At 41.8% G+C, this 23,110-nt stretch overlaps 1 protein-coding gene across 6 annotated transcripts in view; it reads left to right on the top strand.

The window, feature by feature from the left end:
• The window catches only part of EPB41L4B (erythrocyte membrane protein band 4.1 like 4B), a 167,507-nt gene that overhangs the window by 74,528 nt on the left and 69,869 nt on the right, over nucleotides 1-23,110 (top strand). For 4 of the 6 annotated variants that reach the window (XM_085052260.1, XM_085052258.1, XM_085052259.1 and 1 more), the window contains exons 13-16: nucleotides 648-678; nucleotides 1,162-1,195; nucleotides 2,202-2,269; nucleotides 19,792-19,973. In XM_085052260.1, the coding sequence (XP_084908386.1) occupies nucleotides 648-678; nucleotides 1,162-1,195; nucleotides 2,202-2,269; nucleotides 19,792-19,973 (315 nt within the window). Of the gene's footprint in view, nucleotides 1-647; nucleotides 679-1,161; nucleotides 1,196-2,201; nucleotides 2,270-4,360; nucleotides 4,472-5,179; nucleotides 6,622-19,791; nucleotides 19,974-23,110 lie in introns of those variants that run through there. The other 2 variants (XM_085052264.1, XM_085052262.1) reach the window with 2 other exon arrangements.

The raw sequence follows: 23,110 nt of genomic DNA, 5'->3' as shown, positions 1-23,110 counted from the left end.
CAGCAGACACTTGGATTTTCACTGTATCACTGACTTTTTCAGTGCTTTTGAAACACACACTGTCATGAGAAAGAGATGATACATCCCAGTTATTCAGCTGCCTTCTGTCCGATGCACAGGCCAAGACCTTGTTGCTCAAGATTACCCAGTGCCTCCCAGGATTCCAACTGATGTGCTATTTTAGCTACCATTTCTCCCTGTAATAAGACACAGGCCATTAGCAGCTTTGTGAATACTCTGGTTTCTGTAAGATACTGAAAATTTCAGCAAGGGTAATTTTCTGATTTCCACGGGATTCAATGGTATTGACATTTACTACAGTAAGGTGAGAAAAGAAGTGTTCTGGTTGTGCAGAACATACTCTGCCAAAATTCCTTCTGTGACATTTGGGAACAATATGCTTGTCTGCTGTCATCTCTGAAGGGCTTTCACTCTTGCAGGACCAGAGGGAGGTTTGTCTCTGCCTCACAGTTTATGATGTCGCACAGGATTGCTAGAAATCACAGGGCTGCACTTGAAATTCAGACACTTTTGTGCAAATATGTGTTTTTATGAGGATTCACTTTAGCCATAGTGTAATACCCTGATTAACAAGAGCTGCAAAATGTCTGATACTGTCTTAAGGTTTATGTTTGTTTCTTTTTAAGCAAACAATCCTGTGAAAGCAGCACAACTGTGGTAAGTGACTGCCCAAGTTCTTTCTATCTCTCAGTTGCTGCTGTTGGGCTAAAAGGATTTTGAAGACAATATCTGCATTAGGATCTGTAGAAACAGATTCTCTGGTGTGGGATGAATTGCTTTGGCATGTCTCATTATGCATCACCAGGTTCTTCTTTGGGACTGCCTGCTTCCATTGTTTAATCTATTTTATTTAAACTTTTTTATTTGAAATCAGACTAAAGTAAAACATACTTCCTTCTAGCTCATGGTTATTATGCTAACTTACCAAGTATAATTTGTTCCTGTTTTTTAACTGTAAAGTGAAGAAAAACATTTTACACCCCTCTTTCACATGCTAACTGCTGTGATATATATCTTGAATAAAATAATAATGTCCTTACAAATACGAATTTTACTTCTCTGTAATACTTCTCTGAACTAAAAAACATTGCGACACTGATATATTGATTACATAAAAGCAATTTTTTTTTTCTCTCTTAGTGCTAAAAATACTCCTGAAGTCCATAACTACCAGGTAAGGGCACAACAATTACAGGAAATTGTTGTGGAAATTTGAGGAAAATTTAATCATTTTCATATTTAGTGGTAAATATTTTTGCTCTTTATAGTTTGTACAGCTGTTTTGCTCCCCTTTCCTTACTCTGGGTTGAGATTTTCTGATGTGTAAGAAGTAAACAGCACCACATGGGGATTAAGAAGAAAGTGGAGGGACTCTTTTTTCTCTGTTTTCCCCTGTGCTCTTGGATGCTCTGCAAGCTGAGTACACTCCGTTTGCCATCTCCTTTCCCTTCCCTTTCCTTTAAGTGAAAGTTAAAGCCTTTGGGACTGTGAACATGATGGGCCCCAGGAGACTGCTCTATGAGCAAGCTTTTGTCTAGAGCAGCCTCTCACATTGGATGATCATGACAATTTCAAAGTTGCAATTATCTCCTTCATCACAACACTTACAGAGTTCATTGCTGGTCAAATGCTTGTTGGGGTTTTTTTAATACACTCCAGGGAAAACATTACCTGGTTTTCTTCTGTGATACTGACAGTCAGTGGTACTGAGAAAGCAAGCTTCCAAGTTCTGTATGTGTGTGAGAACTTAGTCTTAACACTTTCACTGTAATGAAAACTTTCGCTAGTGATTCTGTTTCACTGTTTCTCTTCATGATCTTGTGGATGTGAGAGGGAAATGCTGTCACCAAAGATGGGTGACTTTCTGAGGCCTGCTGTAATAACCGTAACCTCTCTTACCCTCCACCTTTGATCAAAGTTGACATTTTTTTGATGTGCTTTCTCGGAGAAGCACTAGATGTGCCAGGTTGTCTGTCAAACAGGAGAGCAATTTTCTTTGCATTTTCCCATGAATGTGTCCTGGTGAGCAGGCTCAATGACATGGGAGAAGGTCTGAAGCATCAGGGTTTCTAGGGCTCACTGGGAATGTGTTCCTCATGACCCCAGGAAAATAAAAGGTTAAAGTTAATAGGGAGCTTTTACATGATTTCATTAACCAGGTTCAATGTTTTCATTTGCAGCCAGCGTATCATCCTAATATACATCCTGCTCAACCACACTGGCATCCACACACACCTGTGAATGTAAGGTAAGCAGTCTTCACTTTGCAAAAAAAAGATTATTATTTCTTTCTTTGTCTTACTTGGTATGAAGCTTTGGTGGCTGTATTGGGTGATTTTCAGCACATGAAAAGCAAACAGAAGTTAGAAATATGGGGTATACAGACAGTATTAAATAACTTCTGTTTAAGTTTTTGGAACATGAATTTGTTTTTTCTAGTTGATTTCTAATTCAAAATTTGAAACACAACGTTAGTGATTTCCTGTAGGGAGTATGTTGGATAGGAAGATGCTCAGTAGCTTTGATAAAACTAATTGCAAATTGATGAGTATTTGTTTTCATTTAATTCCTGCATTGTAGTGTAAAGTTAAGTCATTAATGATCAGATTCTTGCAGTGTACTACTGTTTTGATCTTTTGAGAAATGCATATGGAAAATTGACAAGTACATGGATCAATTTATCAAGCACTTTGCAGATAATTAAAAAATTACACTGAGTTTTTGAGAACTGTGTCATAAAAACATTCCTGCATGTGCTATTGTGCTATTTTGTCACATACTTTATTTGTAGTTAGTAATGCGAGACAATGAGTGAAAAGAAATTTTGGAAGAAATTCAGTCGAGTTGAAACCAGCTTGGTGGAATGCACGGTGGAGGCATGCACCTGCTGGTGGATATGTGTCCGTACATGTACACGTGATAAAAATCAGCCACTTTTTTTATCCTAATAGAAATTAACCTTTTTCGGTGACTCAGTTTTTTAGACAAGTAATTGCAGTCTTCACTGAAAACTACCAATACCCTAATCTTCTTTTCTCGTCATCTAACATTTATATCCTTACATCAGAATAGGTAGACTTTGTTTTCAATGTGGGCAGGCTCTAGAGATGAAGCTGAGCTTAAAATGAATGAAAACACAATTTGGTCTGAGTCTCAGATTGCAGGATAAAGGCAAGTATGTTATTAGAAATACTCAGCAGAGAAGCAGATATTGGCATTGTCATCTCAAAATTCCTAGCACACAGCAGTAAAGCAGATACTAAATTTATGCTAGAAACAGAAGACTTGAAGTTGAGTAATGAACTTTGCCTGTACTTCAGGTTAAGGAGTCTTCCTGATTTTAGGGTTTGCTTATCCAGTTTATTATGAGTGCTTTAAAAGGTACAGTTTCACATTGGAAAAGAGTGGTTGCCAAGAGAGCTTAATGATTTTATAAATCATCTGAGGTTTTGCTGAAATTTTTCTAAGGATTTCATCACTTACGATACTAGTCCCTGACCTTTTAAAGCCAAATAGTTCACCCTGGAGCAGAGTGATATTGAAATAAGCACAATAATGTATTGTAGTGTGTGTAGACACTCTCTCCCTTCAGCCCCTCCACTGCCTGGGCAAAGACTAAGGTCAGTGAAATATGAACAATGGCTTTTTCAAAGCAAGGCTTGTAAGGCTAAAAAAAAAAAAATACTTAAAAGCTCAGTCATAGAAGCTTGGTAGAAAAGGTGCTCAGAATTTTTGTCCTATTCAGGCAGAAGCATTTAAATGTGTGGTTAAAGTGGAGGTTTCAAGTTATTCTAACTTTGAGCCAAAGTGAAAGAATTGGACATTTAAGATCTTGGATAGCTTGATTTGAAGAAGCTTAATCAATTCATCTGCAAACTTGAGATCACTACTACAGATGCATAAAATTCTTTCTGCTGGGCATGAAAGTCCAGAATGGGCATGGGCTGAAATGAAATGGCCTGTGCAATACTTTGATGAATAATTTGTGAAATAATATGTGGAATTGTGTCTCAGTTTTCTTAGTAAAATTCTTTTTGTGGAATTATTGGTTTGCAGTTAGGCTAATGTTTAACCTTCTGGAAAAAACTTATTCCAGTTGACAGTTGTCATTATATAACTTTAGAATATATCCCCCAAAAAAGGTAAAACCTAAAAAAAAAATCTGAAGTCTTGCCTGTGTTTCTGCTGCTATAAAAAAACTTAGCAGAATCATATAATGTCTTGGGTTGGAAGAGAGCTTAAAGATGATCTGGTTCCAACCCCCTGCCATGGGCAGGGACACCTTTCAGAAGACCAGGTGGCCCAAAGCCCCATCCAACCTGGCTCTGAGCACTTCCAGGGATGGAGCATCCACAGCTTCTCTGTGCAGCCTTTTTCAGTGCCTCACCACCCTCGCAGAAAAGAATTTCCTCTGTATATATAATAATTGCAGCTTTAGCTTGGTAATAAGGTAATCTTAAATATTGTGGTTTCCTACATAGTATTCAAAATTTTTGTTTATTTATTACCTACTTCCCTGCAATGATTCAGGAAACACTGTAGGAATGGTTGAAGTTCATATCTCCAAGCAGCAATAAATAATGAACAAGGAAAAAGGTGTTTTCCTTGTAGTACTTTCGCAATTCTCAGAGGAATGGCTGTACTAACTGTAGACTGGGGGTGCTCTTCTTAAGGAAATGCCACTCTGTAAATTACAGGCTGCTTTAGTGTTAATTAACTGCACCAGTACGAAAGGAATGGCAACAACTGCAGAAAAGCAATTTTCATTCATAATAAGATTGCCTTTCTTAACTTTTTGGACTTCAGGATATACTTTCGTAAGCTCAGCATTCTGCATGACATGTTTTATTTTACTTGCTGTATAGATTTAGTTTTCCTATAGCCTCCTCCTCTCTCCCCACCTGCCCTCTGGGGTTCTGGAGAATTGATGCCCAACGCTTGTCTCTAACACTGAAAACAGAGAGGGTTTTTAATGACAGAGCTCTGATTGAGTTGCTTCAGCAGCTTCTGCACCAGACCTGTAGGTCTGTGCCTGTTTCCTTCCTGTGCTCTAGCTCCATGTGCATGCGTAGCGCTTGCAGGATGAGCTCATGTTGCTATGTACACTCCCAGGGTGACTTCCATTCCTCACTAACCAATGACTGTGCAAATGGTACAGGCCACCCTATCACGATGACAGGCCCTATTGGAAACCCCCCACAAGTGGAGAGGACAGCCATTTACGGTATATCCAGGAACAGAACCAGAAGAATTTAGGAGGAGTCCAAAGCATGGTGTACCAAGATAAACTCATGACGACTCTCTGAAAAAGAGCCATCTTCATTTCACCTGCCATCTTAGACATCATTGCATTCCATGGTCCTTGTCTGTCTGCAGTATGTTTAAAGTGTATTGTGCATAAAGTGTGTGTCTTTGTATGTACATCCATCCTTGTTTGGTGTTTGTGGACATTCTTGGGAAAAGTGTTTCCCGTATCTTTGTTTAAAAAAAAAAAAATCTTGAAAAACCTTTTGTGAATTCTGGTAAGAATTTTCAGTACCCTGAGACCAGAAATATTTCTGGGGATTTATATTCTACCATCGTTTCAAATCTGTGACCCTCTGCCTGCTGTTAAAGATCAGACATTTGTGCCTTAGTTATTTTTAATACCTTGTTTCTTTTGAATCAAATTAATAGATGAAGTTTGAGAACATCATTTTTAGTTCACATGCAGATAGGAGATTGGAGGGAGGAAAAAACTGAATTCACACTGGCAATCAAATTGGCTTGTGGGCCACCAATAAAGGGAGCCTACTGAGGTAGTCATAGGTTTGGATGTCATTTGTTTCTAATTTTTGTGTTCTGCAGAAAAAATACAGGTGCTTACCTAACTTTGAAAACAAGTATAGGGAAAGAACACTAATAAATTTCACAGAGTATGCATATCTCTTCTTTTTTTTTTTTTACTTACTGATTCTATTAATAGCATTCCCCAAAACCATACCTGCTGCTATAAATGCAAGAATGTTAAAAATTAATCCTTGCTAAAAGGGTGCTGCTGTTGTCTTATTTTTAATGTGATTATGGAAGTGAGCTATACAATCACATGAAACTACCTACTGATAACTTTTCTCTGAGTGGACTCAAAAACACAGCATATAATCAGTACATTAAAATATGAGGACATTCCAGTGGAATAACTCTATTTTTTTTTTAAAGTTAGAAATTTACAAAGTTGAATGTATATTTTACAGACCTAGGACTTTGAACAGGACTGGCTGGTATTTTGATCATTTGCAGACTTTTTTGTTATCTTTAAACCAAAAATCACAGTGCCATCTTCACTCGTGCATTTGTTTTAGTTAGGCCTTACATTGATGGTCTCTCTGAAGCTGTTGGAATGAATGAATCTTCATTTGGGACATTTTCAAAATGAAGTAGTTTTTAACTTGATTTTGATAAATATACATTTATAAATGGCTATAACGAATTTTTTCAGAGCAAATTTGATAGCTTATAACTTTTTGTGAAATACATTTGTTTACAAATGCTATCTTTTATTATTTGTTTTGATCTTTCCTGTATGTGCTAAGTACAAATAAAAAATGTCAATCTTGTTGATCTGGTTATGATGCATTATTTATTTTTGAAAGATTTTGGGGGAGGGTGGATAGATGCTGTAACTTAGTCTTGTAGCTGTTTTCCCCTGTAGTTATTAGTGCTGTGGTGGATCGATGTTTCCAGTACAATCTGCAGAGAGGGGAAGACAATAAAGCAATTGTGCACTGAGATGTGAAAATGCCAGAGTAAGCCTGAGATGTGTAATCACAGAGGCTGACTTCGGTTTCCCCAGACTAGCCTTCCTCTATTTCAGCAGCATTTTATTTGAGAAAGGAAGAAAGAGAAACTTTGTTGGAGGCACTGGAACAAAAGTCTAGTTTAGCTGCTGCTCTGAAAGCACTCTGGAGGAGGTTTTTTGAATACTCACATTAGAGTGTGGGGCATTGGTGCTTTATTAATTACACACCTACATTCATAATAGAGTGTTATTCTTGTCATATAACCTTGTCAGCTTCCATGTGGTTTGTTGCCAGTGTTCCACCTCATCCTGTGTTGTTATGTCTGGTTTGGTTTGTTGCTGAAGGCGCACAGAAAGGGGGATCCATTCCCTGACAGACTGCAAGTTAAGATAGCACAAGGCCTACCCAGCCCTTAAGTGTTAAAATGCCTCAGGCACATTGGTGAAGAACAACCTGGGGGCCTTGTGTGTTCTGCAGTTTGTGTGTGTGTCCTCGAGGGAAGCACTTGTCATCCTGCTTCTCTGGAGAAGGAGCCCACACATGCTGCATTCCCCTTTCTTTCACTCGCTCATCCTGCATCCTCCCTGCTGCCTGCAGAAATCTGTACCAGCCAAGTCACCAAGCAATCAGCTAGGTAAGAAGAGATCCATGTCTCTCTCCTTCCTTCCTCTAGGCATAGCTGGCTTCTTGTACCATATGGGCTAGGATGCAGTTGGGAAGAGAGAGGGCATCTCCCTGTTTCCTCTCTGCCCCCAGCATTGCTCTGACCTGTACAGTTTGTGTTACCTGAATGAAGGTGGATATGAGTGGCATCTGTCTGAACAGGGCAGTGTAAAAGAGTTGCTTTAAATATAAAAGCACATTGGTTTTTTTTTCCTAAAATTAGTGCAGTCATAACTCACAACAGTTTGTTTTTAACAAATAATACAGGTCTTGTGATGCTAAGATTATAATTTTTTGTTTGAAGCAATACAAAACACTGCAGCTGAAACGAGATTACATGTAGAGAGAGGAGAGATAAAAGAACTGGAAAATGTTTGGTTAAGTCAGTTGTTTAATGTAGAAGCAACTTTTGTTTAAAATACTGTGAAAGCTCTGACAGTATAAATCAATGCTACATCTTAAATTTGTGCTGCTACAGGAAATCTCTAGTAGTTTATAGGCACAAACTCAATACAGGAACTTGATGGGCCTGGTATGTGAGTGTTTATACACTGTCCTGAATTATTTTAACTAAGAGTTCCTCATGAGGAAATGCTGCACAGTTTTTACCTAAGAGTGTGTTATACAGTCGTTCTAAGTCAACACATTTTAATTGTGTTCTAAATATATACAGGGAAGCTCATTTTTTAAAAAAGCTTTGAAAATTGCCTAGAGGAGGTACCACCTTCTCTATCCAAATGAAACATATTCTCAGAGGTACCCACTGCAGTACATGTGCAAACTTTCTCCACCCTGTTCTGAAGTGTGTTCATTGTGTAAATCTGAAACCTTCTTTTTACAAGTCTAGCATACACTTGGAAACTTCTGTAATCTGATTACAGGTGATAAACACTACCCTTGCATCAACCTGGGGAGATGGAGGGGAAGTCTTAATACAGTGATAGGCATTGGAGAAATTACACTGATCCAAAGTCCAGCACAGAATGTCTTCTTCCATGTGTTGGAGAATTAATTGATACAACCTGGCTGAGGGTATCTTCTGATCATCTCTCTGCACACTTCCTCCTGCGTTCAATAAAGCTGGACACCAGTTCTTCCCTCGCAGGGCTCAGGCCTGGCTCTGCACTCTGTGTGTTTGGATTTGCAGGGGGATTACCTTTACCCTGTAGTAACTGCGATCCTATGTCCTCTCCCCCAGGAACTGCAGGGGGAGTTGGAAAGCTGGTGACACTGTGACACCACGTCTGTAACACCCACTGAAATATACCACTTTTCAGCCCCAGCCAGGCCCTGGCTTGCAAACTAATGACTAATACTGAAATGCAATACTGAAAGTGTTGTCACTTTCAGTATATTGTTTTAGTGTGGGCTTTTTCTTAAAACTTTCATTTTCAGCTATTTTTCTCTAGCTGATGTGAGTCACAGGCAAAGTGAACAAAGGCATCAGGTTTTATAATGCATTTCTAAAGCTGGCAGTCAGGGGTTTGCACACTTAAAGCAGAGAATTAAGTCCTTCCGGACCCTTTTGTCAGTGAACCCATGTGCAAACTGACCAACAGGAGGATTGTTTTCTCACATTGTGGATGGCAAAAAATCATGTATTATGGCCTCTTGATGTAAAATGTGATTTTCTATTTGTTCTGTATGAGGACTGCAAAAGATGTCTCTCCAGCCTGCAGGAGCAAGAGTGTCAGAGTTTGCAAGTAATTTTAAAATGGAACTTCAGGTGCTGGAATGAGGCGAGGAATGAGCTGGGGAACATCAAAGGCAGCAGGGGAAAAATGAAACCAAGTATATCACCTGCTTCTCAGGCATGAATGTTGGCAAGATGGGGCTCTCTGAGAGAGAGGAGGAAGACAGTTCAGCACTACAATCATCTCTTTTCAGAGGAGGAATCTTCTCCATTTGAAGGCTTCTTCTACCTGCCTCAAAGGAAAGAAGTTTTGATGCACATCCATCTAAGCTGACACGCCAGATCTCTGGAAAGACTCTTGGCAATGAGTGGTTTTCCTATTACTGTGCAGCAGAGAACCAAGGAAAACAGACTTGTAGGGGGAATGCTGTCCTTGCAGCATTGCTGATGGTAGCTATAAAGGACTGTTGGAGCCAGAGCTGCTAGAGACCACCATTAATGGACATAAATTAGGAACTGTATTTTTTTTATTGACCTCAGACTGTGTGTGTTGTGCTTCGAAAGGGCATTGAACCAGGACCCTGGCTTCTTTTGCTAAAACAAGTTTCATTTGCTAGCCATGAAATCTCAAGAGCCATCTTGAGCTAACACTTCATCCTAACCAAACTTGTGCTACATTGTGAGGATGGAGATTTTGAACTGTTTCAGAATAAATACTTTTTCCTGCATTACAGTCAAACTGCACATTCTTGGAAAATCACAGTGCTCTTACGCTGCTCCCAAGTTTTAGTGTCAACAAGCCTGCAGGAAAATCAGTCCTCCTTCCTCAGCAGGCACATAAAAGATGCAGCTTTTGGAAAAAACCAATCCTAGTCAGATCAGAAAAAACACATGAAGAGCTGGGCCACACTTTTCTGTCTGCCTTCTGCAGTACGTGGCAAAGCAGTGTGTGTTGGCAGTGAAGACCTTCTTCAGTTTCCCTTGTTTTCTACCTACTGTTGTACCTTGAAGTGACTGGCCAAAGGGTTTCCCTTCCTGAGTGTATGTGTTGTTGCTCATGTTGTCACTTCATCACCAAGAAAAACCCTCCCCACAGATAATTCAATTGGAGTTCCTTCCTTGATATTAATCATTTCCAGTAATAAAGCTTCTGCAGATTAAATGCTGCTCTCAAGCACTTACTGATGATTGTTTCATGACTGTACTTAGGAGCAAAACAACTTACTTTGAATTGATGTCATGAGTGTTAGTCTGAATTTAATTGTCAAGTTCACGTGTCAGACCTCCCTGTGCACTGTCCCCTGCAGATGTATCTTGCTACAGAACATACAAGCATGTCTGTAACAACTTTCATATTGCTTTTAATTTCTACATGTAATATACTTCCAGTTTTGAAGAGGAAGAAGAGATGTGACAAAAAAACAAACAAAAAAACCCTTATCTTCCATCCAGCTTTCCTAAAGATGGTGGTATTTTTTTTTTCCTTTGGTTAGAATCTTGGCAGACTTGGCACACAGATTGGTGGAGATAAGAAGTTCCACCAGCCTGACCCAATGTTGCTTCTTTGGTTTGTGCTTTTTTGCATAACAGCTTTCTAATAACTGTGGGATACTCCTTTGTGTTTGGTGGCACCTTATCTTCCATGATCTGTTGCCTGTATCTCTTCAGAAGATATCTAGTTTGTCACTAGCAGAAGTATTCATGATGACTGCTTTAATCATCACACCCTTTCAGAACTGAGAAATGTGCCAATTTCAAATTAAGGTAAATGTTGAGCTGAGGCTATGGGAACCAGTGGAAATTGCCCTTAAGGTTCCGTTTTCAATTTGCCACCACAATTATATTTCCATCACAAATGTACTATCTTTTCAGTTTATAATATACATGATTTTTGTTTCTTTTCCATTGTCATCTTGCTCTTTCTTTTCCTATTCCTCTTCCCTTTCCTCTTCCATTTCCTTTCATAGCACTAGTAGTATGACCTTTAAAACTGTCAAACAGCAAAATCTGCAGCTCATCATGTCAAAGATGATGTTTTGAATTACACAAGAACAGATGTTTCATACAGAAACGGTTTGGAAAATCTCTCGTTCCTGGCTTACCAATGTCTTATGTTAATGGATTATAAGAAACACTTTTTTTTTAACTGAGGCAATGAAAAACATCATCTGCTTTCTGAGTCACAACAAAAATGAAAGAAGTAGCCACACCTAATTAGAAGTAGGAAGTACTGATCTAATGCAATTATACTCCGGATAAGAAGCTAATTATTTATAAGTTACTTTTTCCTCCCTAAACCCATAACACTCTGTGCTGGAGTTATAATCACAGTAGTTTACCTGCCATTACCAATTTCTGCAATTTTTTCTTCCTTGGAGAAGTAGAAATACAAATCATTAATGAATCTCCAGTGCTCTCTAAATTGTATAATTGCATAGTAATGAACTCAGTACCTGAACAGATGACAGAGTGGCTGTTTCTTCTCATCTCCAGGGGCCAAGGCCCTGAATATTAAGGCGTTGCTGGCAAGCAGCAGAGCCAACATCATGGTGCCTCTGAGCTGAGTCTTTCTCATCAGTGGGAGTTTAGGAGTCAAATACGAAGGAAGAGCTCAGGAAAAAAAAAATGGGTCAGGGAAACAAAAAACTCAAGTAGAGGGTTTAGGAGAAGCAGAGTTTTACAGTGTTACGTGCAAAAGAAAAGAATTGGAAAATGAAAAGCAAAGGATTCTGCTAGAAGCCCTGGCAGTGGTGAAGAATGAAAGAGGCAAGGGAGCTTTGTGATTTCAGCTTCGGTGTCTTCAGCACCTGGGGCTCTCTGAATCAGTAGCAAGGCTGATTTGAAGCAAACTTCAAGGAACTTGAATGTAAAATTGGATGCTGCTTCTGTATCAAAATTTTGAGTCCAGGAGGGCTTTGTTTGTTATTATTCATTTTCAGTTTCAATGGTTGCATTTAATGTGTGTGTCTCGTTCTCAATTTCTGACTTTAAAAAAAAAACCTGTGAAAATGGCTTTAAAGGTAAAATGAACAGTTTCCTGCTGTAAGTCAGATGAGTTTCCCAAGTATTGCAGTGAGAACCTGCCCACAGATAGGGCAGAGGTTGCAAGTTTGTAATTGAGAAAGGCCTTGCTGTGCTCAGTGATTGATTTTGTGCTACTTTTACCTGTTAATACTGTCTTTTAAAAAGGGAAAAAATCTATAACTAAAAAGAAGTCGTTTGTGTGGCAGTGGAGTCAGTTGTGTTCACACTGGACTTTGAAGTTATGGCAAATTACTGAAAATTAACAAGACAGTATATTAGCAGCACTCAGAATAATTTAGAAGCATGAAAAGGACTCATTTGTAATTAATTTGGTTAATGTCTTTTAAAACAAGTTTCTCCTAAGCAATTTCAGCTTCAGAAGGACAGCGACAGAAAGATTTCATAAAATGGGAGCGCATTGTTAAGGAAAGCCAAATCCAGTAGATTGGCTTCAAGGCTAAAGGGATTACACCTTTCTGATCTGCTAGACGCAAGGCTGCTGTAGTTCCTGGTTTCACAGCCCAGGATGAGATGCTGAGCATGCATTCCAGAGATGCAAATGCTCGCAGAGCACCTACTCAGCCAGCCCTGCTGAGCAGAGAGGGTGAAGAGCAGCACCTCTAGCAGCACCTGCATACACGAGCAGCAGCTCACAGATGTGGGGCAGCACACAGAGCTCCATCCTTAACGCATACACCCCCACAGAAAACGGGACTACAGCTGGGAAGATGCCTTGGACTGTGGTGATTGGAGCGTGACCAGCCAAGCTGACTGACCAGCAGCTTGCTTACATAGGGCTGGTCACTATTCTCACCTTTCTCTTGTGCATCCTGATACACATGAATTCTTCTCTTTCCTTCCTTTGTCTCCTCTCAGTTACCCCTGCTTTTTCCTTGCATTGCTCCTGGTTTTGCTAAGTCCATACTCAAATTTCCCAAGGCTACCTCGGTAGTTTGGACCTTACTCAGAGTTACTGGTACAGTTTCCTAGACGGTGTTGGCCTTGTAAGGCTGTTCTCACCAAAGAGTCCCTGATACTCTAAAGCTCTATGATGTTTGGCCATTGCTCATGGCTACCATAACTACCTGTGAATTCTGGCAATTCTTCTGCGCACGCTCTATAGCATTTTTTTGCTGCTTCTACCTTCATCTTTCATGCCCAGCAACTTCTTCTGTCACATCCCATGATTTCTCATGTTCTCCTTTCTTAGCTCAGCCTCGGGCCTGTGCCTGGTTCTCTCTGCATCTTTTGGCAGCAATGTCATACTGAGCACAGCAGAGATGAGAGAGCTCAGCTCACAGGACCTGAGCTATTTAATGGGTTAAGTGGTGGGAAAAGCTGTGCCATGGCTAGCAGTCTGACATCAGCTGCAGCTGCCTCAGAGAGCTCAGTTCCTTGCTTGGTTTTGCTCCTGTTTTAACCTGAGCTAGCTTGCTTGGATTAGCCACCCCGAGTTGTTTATTTCTTAAGGACAGGAATGTATTGCCTCTATCTGAAAGGGGAAGGCAGCAGACTTGAGGGGGGATCTCATTGGTCTTAGAAAATTCTGTGTCTGCTTTTCAGAGTTTTCTTATCTACAAGGACATCTGGGACAATTAATTTTTTTTTGACAGGTGATTAAATATCATTAGCTATTGTTACTGTTAATTAAAACCATTTGTAAATGAAGAAAAGCAAGCTTAGTTCCCCAGTGGGCATATTTTGCATGACAGTTTTGCAAGATAGTATTTTTTTAATGATCTTTATGCAGATTAGGTGAAATCTATGAGGACAATGTCTTTATTGAGTCAAGATTTGTTCCTTGGTATTTTATTAGAACATGCTTTGCTGCAGGCTTTATTCTTCTTGTGGAGAATTCCAGATCACTCTTGCTTCAAAACTTAGTTGAGCATCTTGTATCCTACAGCAGGTTTCCATCACCATTTATTAATATATTTTTCCCCATTATCATTTTCTCTTTAGTTTCAAGGTTGCCTGGGAGAAGGCTGCCTGCTCTGCTTTCTGAGGTGTCCCTAGGATAGGATGGGGACTGTGGATCATCCCTGACAGCAGGGAGAGAAATCTGCAACACGATTTTCCATGCCTTCCCTGAAGGAACCAAATGGGCCTGCTGTGTTGTCCTGGTGTCAGAGCAGAGCATTCAAGTGTAACTGCACTGTTGGCTTTAGTTACACTTCACACAGCTGAGAAAGCCAATGCTGGCCAGCAAAGAGATCTACATGATGCAGGGGAAAAAAACCAAATCAACATAAGTTTGATTTTAGTGATCCCAGTTTTCCTTTACTTAGGAATACTCATTGCTTTTATATGTCCCAGTCTTCGGCTGCAGAATGAAAGTTCATCTCTCTGTTATTGCAGTGCTCCTGCTGTGGTCTGTGTTCCCTTCTCATGTAATGGTCAAGTCTTTTGCTTCAGTCCAATAGTCCTGGCCAGTAACTGATACTCACATGCACTGCCTTCTTCCTATCCCCTCATTTCCTCTTCTTTCCTCTCCACAGGGACATTTTCAGAGTATGCAAAATTCCTTCTCTGTGCCACTTGCCGTACTTTAGCAAAACAAGTGTTATATGAGATTCTAATTGTGATTTATTTGGGCTTTTTTTTTTAATTCTTTTGAAGCATGGGCAGAGAATTAACACAAAGTCTGCCCTCCTTCCTCTGAATAGAGGGAGATACTAAATCCAAAAATGAATGTTTGGCTTAGCATAGCTGTTTCTCCTCCCCCCAGCTGCCACACTGAAGTTGCACACACAATGGCTGCTTTCATTACATACACATTAATACACATATATGTTAACAGGCATGCAACACTTCCACTGACTGCCATTTGGGAGCATGACTAAAGCCCATTTTGATGTTGGAGAAGGTATTGTAGTGATGTGGTGATGGGTGATGCATCTCCCAGCACATTCAGCCTTGGCTGGCAGTGTGAAATTTTGCTGCCAAAACCTGTGCAAATCACCACCAGGCTTGCTCTGAGCTACAGATGGGGGAGGATCGAGAGCAGTTGTGAAGATGTTTGTGGAAAGTTTGTGGACTTTCAGATACTGGAAAATTGCACTGGTTTGGTGCAGGAGGAATGTTCAAAGCAAATAGAAGCAGGTGTGGTAATTGTTGAAGGTTACTTATCACAACCAGACCTAGAAGCCTGGGATTTATTTAAGCCACTGTTCAGCTATAGTAGGGAAGGTCTAAACTCTTAGAGACATCCACGAGGCATGATAATTTGAACCTGCTTTTTGCTGTTGTCCCTTCAGCCTTCCCACAGAGAGGAGAGAAGAAAGCCCCACCATTTGCTCTCTAAGTATAATTCTGACAGGTGGGAGATGCCTAGAGGAAGAGTTGGGAAAGAGGGGACATGGGCAGAGTGCAGGAGTAAGCCTGCTCTGGGAGACAGATGGAAGATGTTTCTGCAGGGCTACATAGTTCTGTTCTACTGGAGACTGAGGATGGCAGCTGGGAGGATGGCATAGAAAGGCAATTAGGTTTTTTTAAAAATCCCTTGTCTCTCACAGGTTACACCAAAGTGGGAGTTCTCTCATACCACGCCTGTCACGGATGAGAGAAAAGTCCTGCTCAGATATTGATCTTAGCACATCAGAAAGATGAGGGTGCAGCTCAAGAGGAATGCTAATGCTGTTAGGTAGGAGTAACATATGTCACAGCTGAGGTTGTTGGGCTGGAAACCTGGCCAGTTTAGGAAAGGAGCTGATGTTCTTGAAGATCATAAGTTAAACATGAATCAACAATCCCAGGCTATATAGAAAAAAAGTCATGTTCCAGTGTATAAACAGGAGTAGATCCTGTAGGACATGGGAAGCAACCCTTCCTCTTCCAGGCCTCAGCCGGAACGGGTTGTCCAGTTCTAAACACCACATGTTGGAAGCAGAGCAGGGGGCAGCCGGGTGGGCAGGGATGGCAAGATGTTCCAGAGCTGTAGGAAATGAGTGACCTGTGAGGGACAATTGAGGAATTCAGAGCTTTTCAGATTCTGAAGGGAGATGTAAAGGGCATTTTCAAAAACACAGGCTTCTATAGCGAGAAATAACCACCTCACTGTGTCTGTCATGGATGAGAGAGAAAATAGTGGCTTAAATTGCAGTAAAGGAGACGGAACAAAGATGTGTAGGCATGGTGAGACACTCCAATGGATTGCACAGGAGGGTCATGGAGTCTTTGCTAGTGAAGGTGTTGGAGGTTCAGTTCAGGTAAGACAGGCCCATGTACTTTGGTTTTGAAGGGTTTCAAAAACTTTTCTGTTCCCCATTTTCCTATGTCCTCTTAACACTATTGTTGTGTGTATGAATTGTACATTAGAGACACAGTTTGGTAAAGCAGTAGGTGAGTGGAGCACATGAAATCTAATGTCAACTGAAAATAGCTCTTTGGGTAAAGTATGAGGAGCATAAAATTGAGACAGAGGACTAGTAATGTAAATAAAAATTTTAAAATAGAAAAGGAAATTAGTAGATACATGTTATTTGCTTAGTTCCTCAATGTGCTGCCTTTTTGGTCAGAAGGAAGTAATTAATGTGAGTTTGAGGCTAAAGGCAATACTAACCTTCTTGTGAACACTGAATGGCTTTTTTGAAGGTTCAGCCTCCAGAAACTTAATCCTCAGGAGTGCTTTTTCCTGAGTGAGGGACAAAGAAAAAAGAAATGTTTGCTTCCTTTGCACAATAGCCTGTAGGGCCCTGCCTGATTTTCCTTGAAGGACAGGACCGGTCCGTATAGGAAGCAGCTGGAGCTTGTTGAGAAACTACATAGGAGAAAGAAGAAACCTGCAGGACAGCCAAATGATGATTAAAAAGTGAAACAAAGGTGATGTAGGCATACTAGGATGGCCAAAAGGCAGGTACATGAGAAAGGATGAAAATTGCTACCTGTCCATGTAATGCACATAGTCTGACAGCATTACTTGATGTGTGGGGAGCAAGTATGAATTCCTGGAGTTCAGGAGTATTAATACCTTAGAATATGGTCCAAAAGTTGGTTCATTGAGTGTTGTGATTTATTTGCATCAATGGATTGGGAACAATACCTGACCATGTTTTCTATTCAGGTAAGCCAGACAGAAGCAAAAGTTAGAAAGCAAAGTTAGTGACAAAAAGTTGTATTGAGTGGAAAAGTGTGAAGTCTCTAAGACAGTGGAAGAACAGGAAAGTGAAAAACAGATGTGGTGTGACATAATAATGATGCCACCTTGTAGAAACTATAGAGAGATGTCTAATATACCCCTAAAATACACATGACAGAGTACACAGAAAAGGAATTTGGACTACTCATGGTATTTTTGTTTGGGTATTGTCAGTTTTCTATTTCTGGGGCTGCTGCAAGGCCTGTTATTTCTGATTGTTCAGTAACCCATTGGCAGTGAGGGTATCGGTGCGAAAGCCCAGCCTCATGTCCGTCAGAAGTGCAAGAGTTGGCTGACCCTGAGATGAGTTTGCCTCAACATCTGTCAGTGGCTGTCAGCCCAGGGAAAGTGCAGATGAGAACATGCTTTTACCGGGGCTGGCAGTTTGAACATGGGATTTCACATCAGAGTGTGCTGCCTGGGTAGCGACGCCCTGTCTGGAGCTTTGTGACCTGCTGTCCCCAAGGATTTCAGTGCATAGCTGTACATCAGCTTTGCTGGGCTAGCTCTTTACTTCTTTGATGTAATGGTCTCCCTGCATTTTACATTTTACTCTCCTCTCTGGGCAGTCAAGAAATACACCTAGAGAATTTGGTGCACATTTGCCCTCATGCCAGAGGGCAATTCAGTTGGCTCATTCAGTCCTCGGTTCATTCCCATTTCAGCATGGAAGCTCCCTTGGGCCAATAGCAGCATGAAGAGTCAGTGTAAGGATTTGGTGTGATTTTTGTTGAAGAGACCAGTTGAAAATCTGCTAAACCAGCCTGCCAGTGGGTGAAATGAAGGAGACTCCCAAGCACGTAGAGTTTTGTGTCTTGAAAAAAAAATTGAATCAGACTGAAAAAAAAAGGTGGGCTGAGGCTCCAGCCCCAAACTGATCTTCTTTCCCATCAGGGTTTTAACCATGTGAACAAAACCACCTATCCTCTCAGTCAAAAAATGTCACTCCAATCCAAGGCCCTTGAAGGGAAAGTGCAGGAGAGCTGCTACAATTAGTGTGCAATCTCATTAGCCTGTACCATTTTTCCCCCTGTAGGCACTTGCTTGATTTGATTATAGCAGTAAAGATATAGTACAATTTGAAAAGACAGACCAGTCCTGGATAATCTGAGCTCATGAAAGCTGTCCCCTGTGGATCAGACACCTATTTGTATTGTTTCCTTAAGGCAAATAAGGCATCAGAAGTGCCTTTATTGGCAGTGGTTGCTACATGTCGGCAACCTGCCAAGATTAATATACACAACATTCCCCTCCCCGCCTCATGCTTTCAAAAAGTAACCAGCATAAAAGTATTATTCAATTAGTACCCAGTCAGAAACCTCATTTTGTCTGAAGTTGTTACTAAGAAGACAGTGGTTATTAGTGATGTACCAAGCTGCATGCTTCAGTATAACTTTGGAAGTGATACAGATGTGTTTATTTGCAGATGACTGGTTAATTTTGCTTTGAATCACTAAGTAATCTGCAGAGAACATATGTAGCAAGTAGCTTAGGTATAATTTATTCGTTGTTCCTTTAATTATTCTCTTTGCCTTCATTCCATATTGTCAGGTTTTCGGCTGCTGTTAGTAATAAAAGCAAACTGAAAACCCATGCAGCTAAAGATGTAATTTCTTTAGAATATTTCAGATAGGCAGGGGATTCATCTTTTATTGAAATGAATTGATTTACTGCAACTGCTCTCTAATGTACTGCTATAGAATAAGTTAAAACCTTATAAAAATTTTAAGCACTCCTCTGAGAAAAGCACATTCAAGTAGTTTGCAGTATCTGTGTAGAATTATCTCAATCTTTCTTGGTTGCTGGAATAGAGAGAAAATATCATTTCTAGAAATTCATCATAATTTCAAACAATAAACTGAAACAGCATCAGTTAAAGCTAATGAAGAAAAGCAGCAGGCTAATTTGTCACCCCTGAGTTACAGATGATGAATTAAAATGTCAGTGTGTCCCCATTTGCCATACATTGTAGACTGATGAGAGTTAACCTCCTAGCTAAACACATGGAAAAAAACCCCACCAAAACCACACTAGTTATATCAGCAGAGGTACAATTCCTTATTGACCAAGTGCTATTTTGTATGTTGTTACCTGTAAAATATTTTATTTCTCCTTTTTTCCCCTCAGATTTTTTTTATATAGCTATTTTGCTGCATAAATTTAGAGACCTGCACATTCTCAGGAATGTAATGTTACTCTGAGACTGCTCCTTGGTCTGTTCTTTGGACAATTTCACTTTAAAGAAGTTATTGTTTTCTGCTTGATAACTTTCCTGTCCCACAAAAGATTCTAGCAGAGATTGTGTCGTGTGTAAAATCACAAATCATTCTGATTTCAGCAGAGGCATCCTTTTTCCTCATGAGAGAAATCTTATGGAGATAGAAAACCGTAGAGACTTGCGGTATATCTCATTTAAATTTTTATTTACGAAAAAGCTGTGCATTTCTTCCCAAGAAAGTTTTCACTCTGTCTCTCCAAAAGTACAATTGGTGCTGCAGTTTACTACTCTAATTTGAACTGAATTTGTTTTGTAGCTTTCCCTTGAACAACAGCGATCTGCATCCGTTCAACATTGAGGAGAATGGTGGAACTCCATATACCGCAAAAATGGCTGCAAGGCACCACCACCACCATCGGCACCATCACCACCACACCAATTATGCTGCCCTTGCTCCCGACACCAAGGACATTGTTTCTGCAGTTCCAAACCCAACCAGTAAGTCCACTGCAGTGAATGTCATTTCACTAACTGTGATGCTTTCAGGTTTGTCTCTGGCAAAGAGGAAAAGGAAAGGAAAGGTAAACAGCGTGTGTTTTGGTATTTCTCCATGAAGAATGTGCTTCCTGTTATTTGCTAGCTTTGTAGCATGTGCAAATGAGACAAGATGTGCAATATCCTGACTTTGCTGCAGGGTTGCAGGGTTTGGTGTTAGATGGGTGTTCCATAGCTGAACAAATACCCAGTTAGTCACAGATACTGACTCTAGCCACTCGGCACAAGCTATTTTTTGTTGTTAGTATTTGTTTGCATAGTTTCACAAACCTACCCTCATCTGTTATTGTCTTTTGCTAATCTGCCAAGCTGGTCTTCAGCCCTCATTGTTTGGATCTTGTTTTCATGTCTGGGCACTGGCAGCAGAAATTTTGGAGCACTGGACAAACAGCATCTTGCTTTTAGTTTGGGTAATGGGAACAATTACAAACTTTACCTACCAAGACTGGAATGAACTTGCTTTCTTAGTGGAAAACTTTTGGCTTGTAGAAAGCAAAGAGGTGAGAAGCCTATCCATTCCTGATGCAGCCTTGGAGAAGTGGAAGCCTTGGAAGTCTGTGTTGCTGAACATGTATAGGCATTTTTAAGGGTATGTGTTTTGGCCAAATGTTTGTAGGTTTACAGTTACTGGAAGAAAAACATCCCTGTCACTGAGCAGCCCTGCTTTCTGCTCTCCAGATTTATAATCTCTGTGCTCTACAGTGTGTCAGATGCTGAAGCTCTGTAAGAATGTCAGATGACGGGCAAAACAAGATATGATATATTATATGCCTTGTCTCAAGGAAACGATGAGTTCTTCCTTTGCCCAGTTCCTGCCTTCATAACTGTAAATCACTTTGAGATAGCTATCCATTATGGAAACTTTCACCCTGGTCAGTTGATCTGACAGTTTTCAAGTTCTTGAAACCAGGGTCTTGTAGTGGACTGTACTGGGTGAGCTCGACTGTAGACCGTCCCACCCCAGCATTAGGCACAGGCATCTGTGCACAAAGTGCACACGCGCTTTGATCAGACTTTGTTTCAGAAGCTTAGAAACATTTTCTTTAATTTTCTTTCCCCAAGAGAGTAAGACAGTTTTTAAGAGAGAAGCTTAAGGAATAAAATTCAAGGCATTGTAGACATTCAAGGAAGGAATCCTAAGCAGTAATATGACTTGCTTGCTGGGGCTTTCCATGAAGCTACTCCCTTAGGAACAACCTTCAGAAGATATGTTGTTTTCCACTGACTGTACACTGCGCTCTGGTGTACCTTCATGCTGGGAAGCACAGGGGGCTGGCATGGAGCACTGCCAGCACGGCCACCCCCTGCTCTGGCACAGCTCTGAGCAGGCTGCTGGATGCTCCTGTGCCACTGACAGGTATTCGCATCTCGGCCCTGCTCTGCAGCCATCAGCACCATGCAGCAGGGGAGTGCAGGCCGTCCTGTTGTGTGACAGGTGTGCAGCTCAGCTGGCCCTGGCTGTCCTGTTGTGGGCTGGCTGTGCAGCTCAGCTGGCCCTGGTTGTCCTGTTGTGGGCTGGCTGTGCAGCTCACCTGGCCCTGGCTGTCCTGTTGTGTGACGGCTGTGCAGCTCAGCTGGCCCTGGCTGTCCTGTTGTGTGACGGCTGTGCAGCTCAGCTGGCCCTGGCTGTCCTGTTGTGTGACGGCTGTGCAGCTCAGCTGGCCCTGGCTGTCCTGTTGTGTGACGGCTGTGCAGCTCAGCTGGCCCTGGCTGTCCTGTTGTGGGATGGCTGTGCAGCTCAGCTGGCCCTGGCTGTCCTGTTGTGGGCTGGCTGTGCAGCTCACCTGGCCCTGGCTGTCCTGTTGTGTGACGGCTGTGCAGCTCACCTGGCCCTGGCTGTCCTGTTGTGGGATGGCTGTGCAGCTCAGCTGGCCCTGGCCCTGCTGGAAAGCCTCGGCCGGTTGGTCGCAGGGCTGCCCTGGGTGCTGGCTGGGCATGGGGTGCTGGCAATGCCGTGCTGGAAAACCTCGGCCAGCTGTCAGCCTGGCACAGTGGGAGGCGGTGACCTTTCTGGGGGGTGTGCCAGCCCATATTTTCCTTTCCCAAATTAGAGCTGAAGCATGCCAGGAAATTCATTCAGAGCCAGCTAGGCTGCTGCTGAGTGTCCCGACCCAGAGGGCACCGCTGGCCCTGCTTCCCCCGTCCCCCTCGGGGCTCCTTCCATCCAGCCCACAGCTCCATGTCAGACTCCCAGCGCCCCAGCTTCAGCCCCCGCAGTGCTGCTGCTCTCCAGCTCCCCACAGTCCTGCCATGGGCCCACCTGCGGGACAGGAGGTGATTAAAGAAACAGCAAAAACCACACAGCACAGGGTGTTTATTCCAGCACTCTATCTGCTCTCAGGTCACACGGCTTTCCTGCTTCTCCTTATTGCAGAAATAACCTTAGAAAAAGCCTAGAAGAGCACAGGGGCAAGCACCAGGAACAGTTCTCTTTGTGGCCAGTGAATGTTACCTGTGAGGTGAAATGGGGCCCAGGAGGCTCCATGTCCTCCTCCAGGCATGGGGAGGGAGAGGCCTCTCCCGCAAACCTTGCCCAGCCGCTGGGGAGCAGCCTGCCTGGCCTGTCCAACAGCTGCCATGCTCTGAAAGGGACTTCAGCAGCCGAGGCATGTATGGTACCTGTTCCTGGAGACAGATTTACCTTTCTCTGCTGCTTAAGGCTGGTCCACACTAGCTATCTAATTCAGGAGAAGAGAATCGATGCTGCTTGCTGCCCAATGCCAGTAACACCAAATACCAATTCCCAGTTTTTCTAAGGGAGTGGAAAGGGACAGGACGCCTCTGAGGGGAGGCTGTGGTGCAGCCATGCTGACTGCTCCAGCTGAGCTATTTAGGCAGCTGTGCATGTCCTGTGCTGCATGTCTTAATGCTGCCCTGCTGCAACCCATTGCTGATTTCCCGTGAGAAGCCAGTGCGTGGTTACATCTGGTGTGTGTCTGCTGTGAGAGCAGTGGCAGTATGGGTAGGACCACTTCCCTTAGAATCAGAATTACTCATTTGCAGCTTGGTGTGACAGGTCTAAGTGCCTTTTCAAGGTTGGTGCTCAGGGGACTCAGTTTGGTTTGTTTTTAATGGTTTCA

Source organism: Lichenostomus cassidix, chromosome 2 (genome assembly GCF_008360975.1).
Source record: "Lichenostomus cassidix isolate B80296 chromosome 2, HeHo_3.0, whole genome shotgun sequence".
NCBI lineage: Eukaryota > Metazoa > Chordata > Aves > Passeriformes > Meliphagidae > Lichenostomus > Lichenostomus cassidix.
Note: the sequence above shows the minus strand (reverse complement) of the source record. Positions and strands in the feature narration are given on the sequence as shown.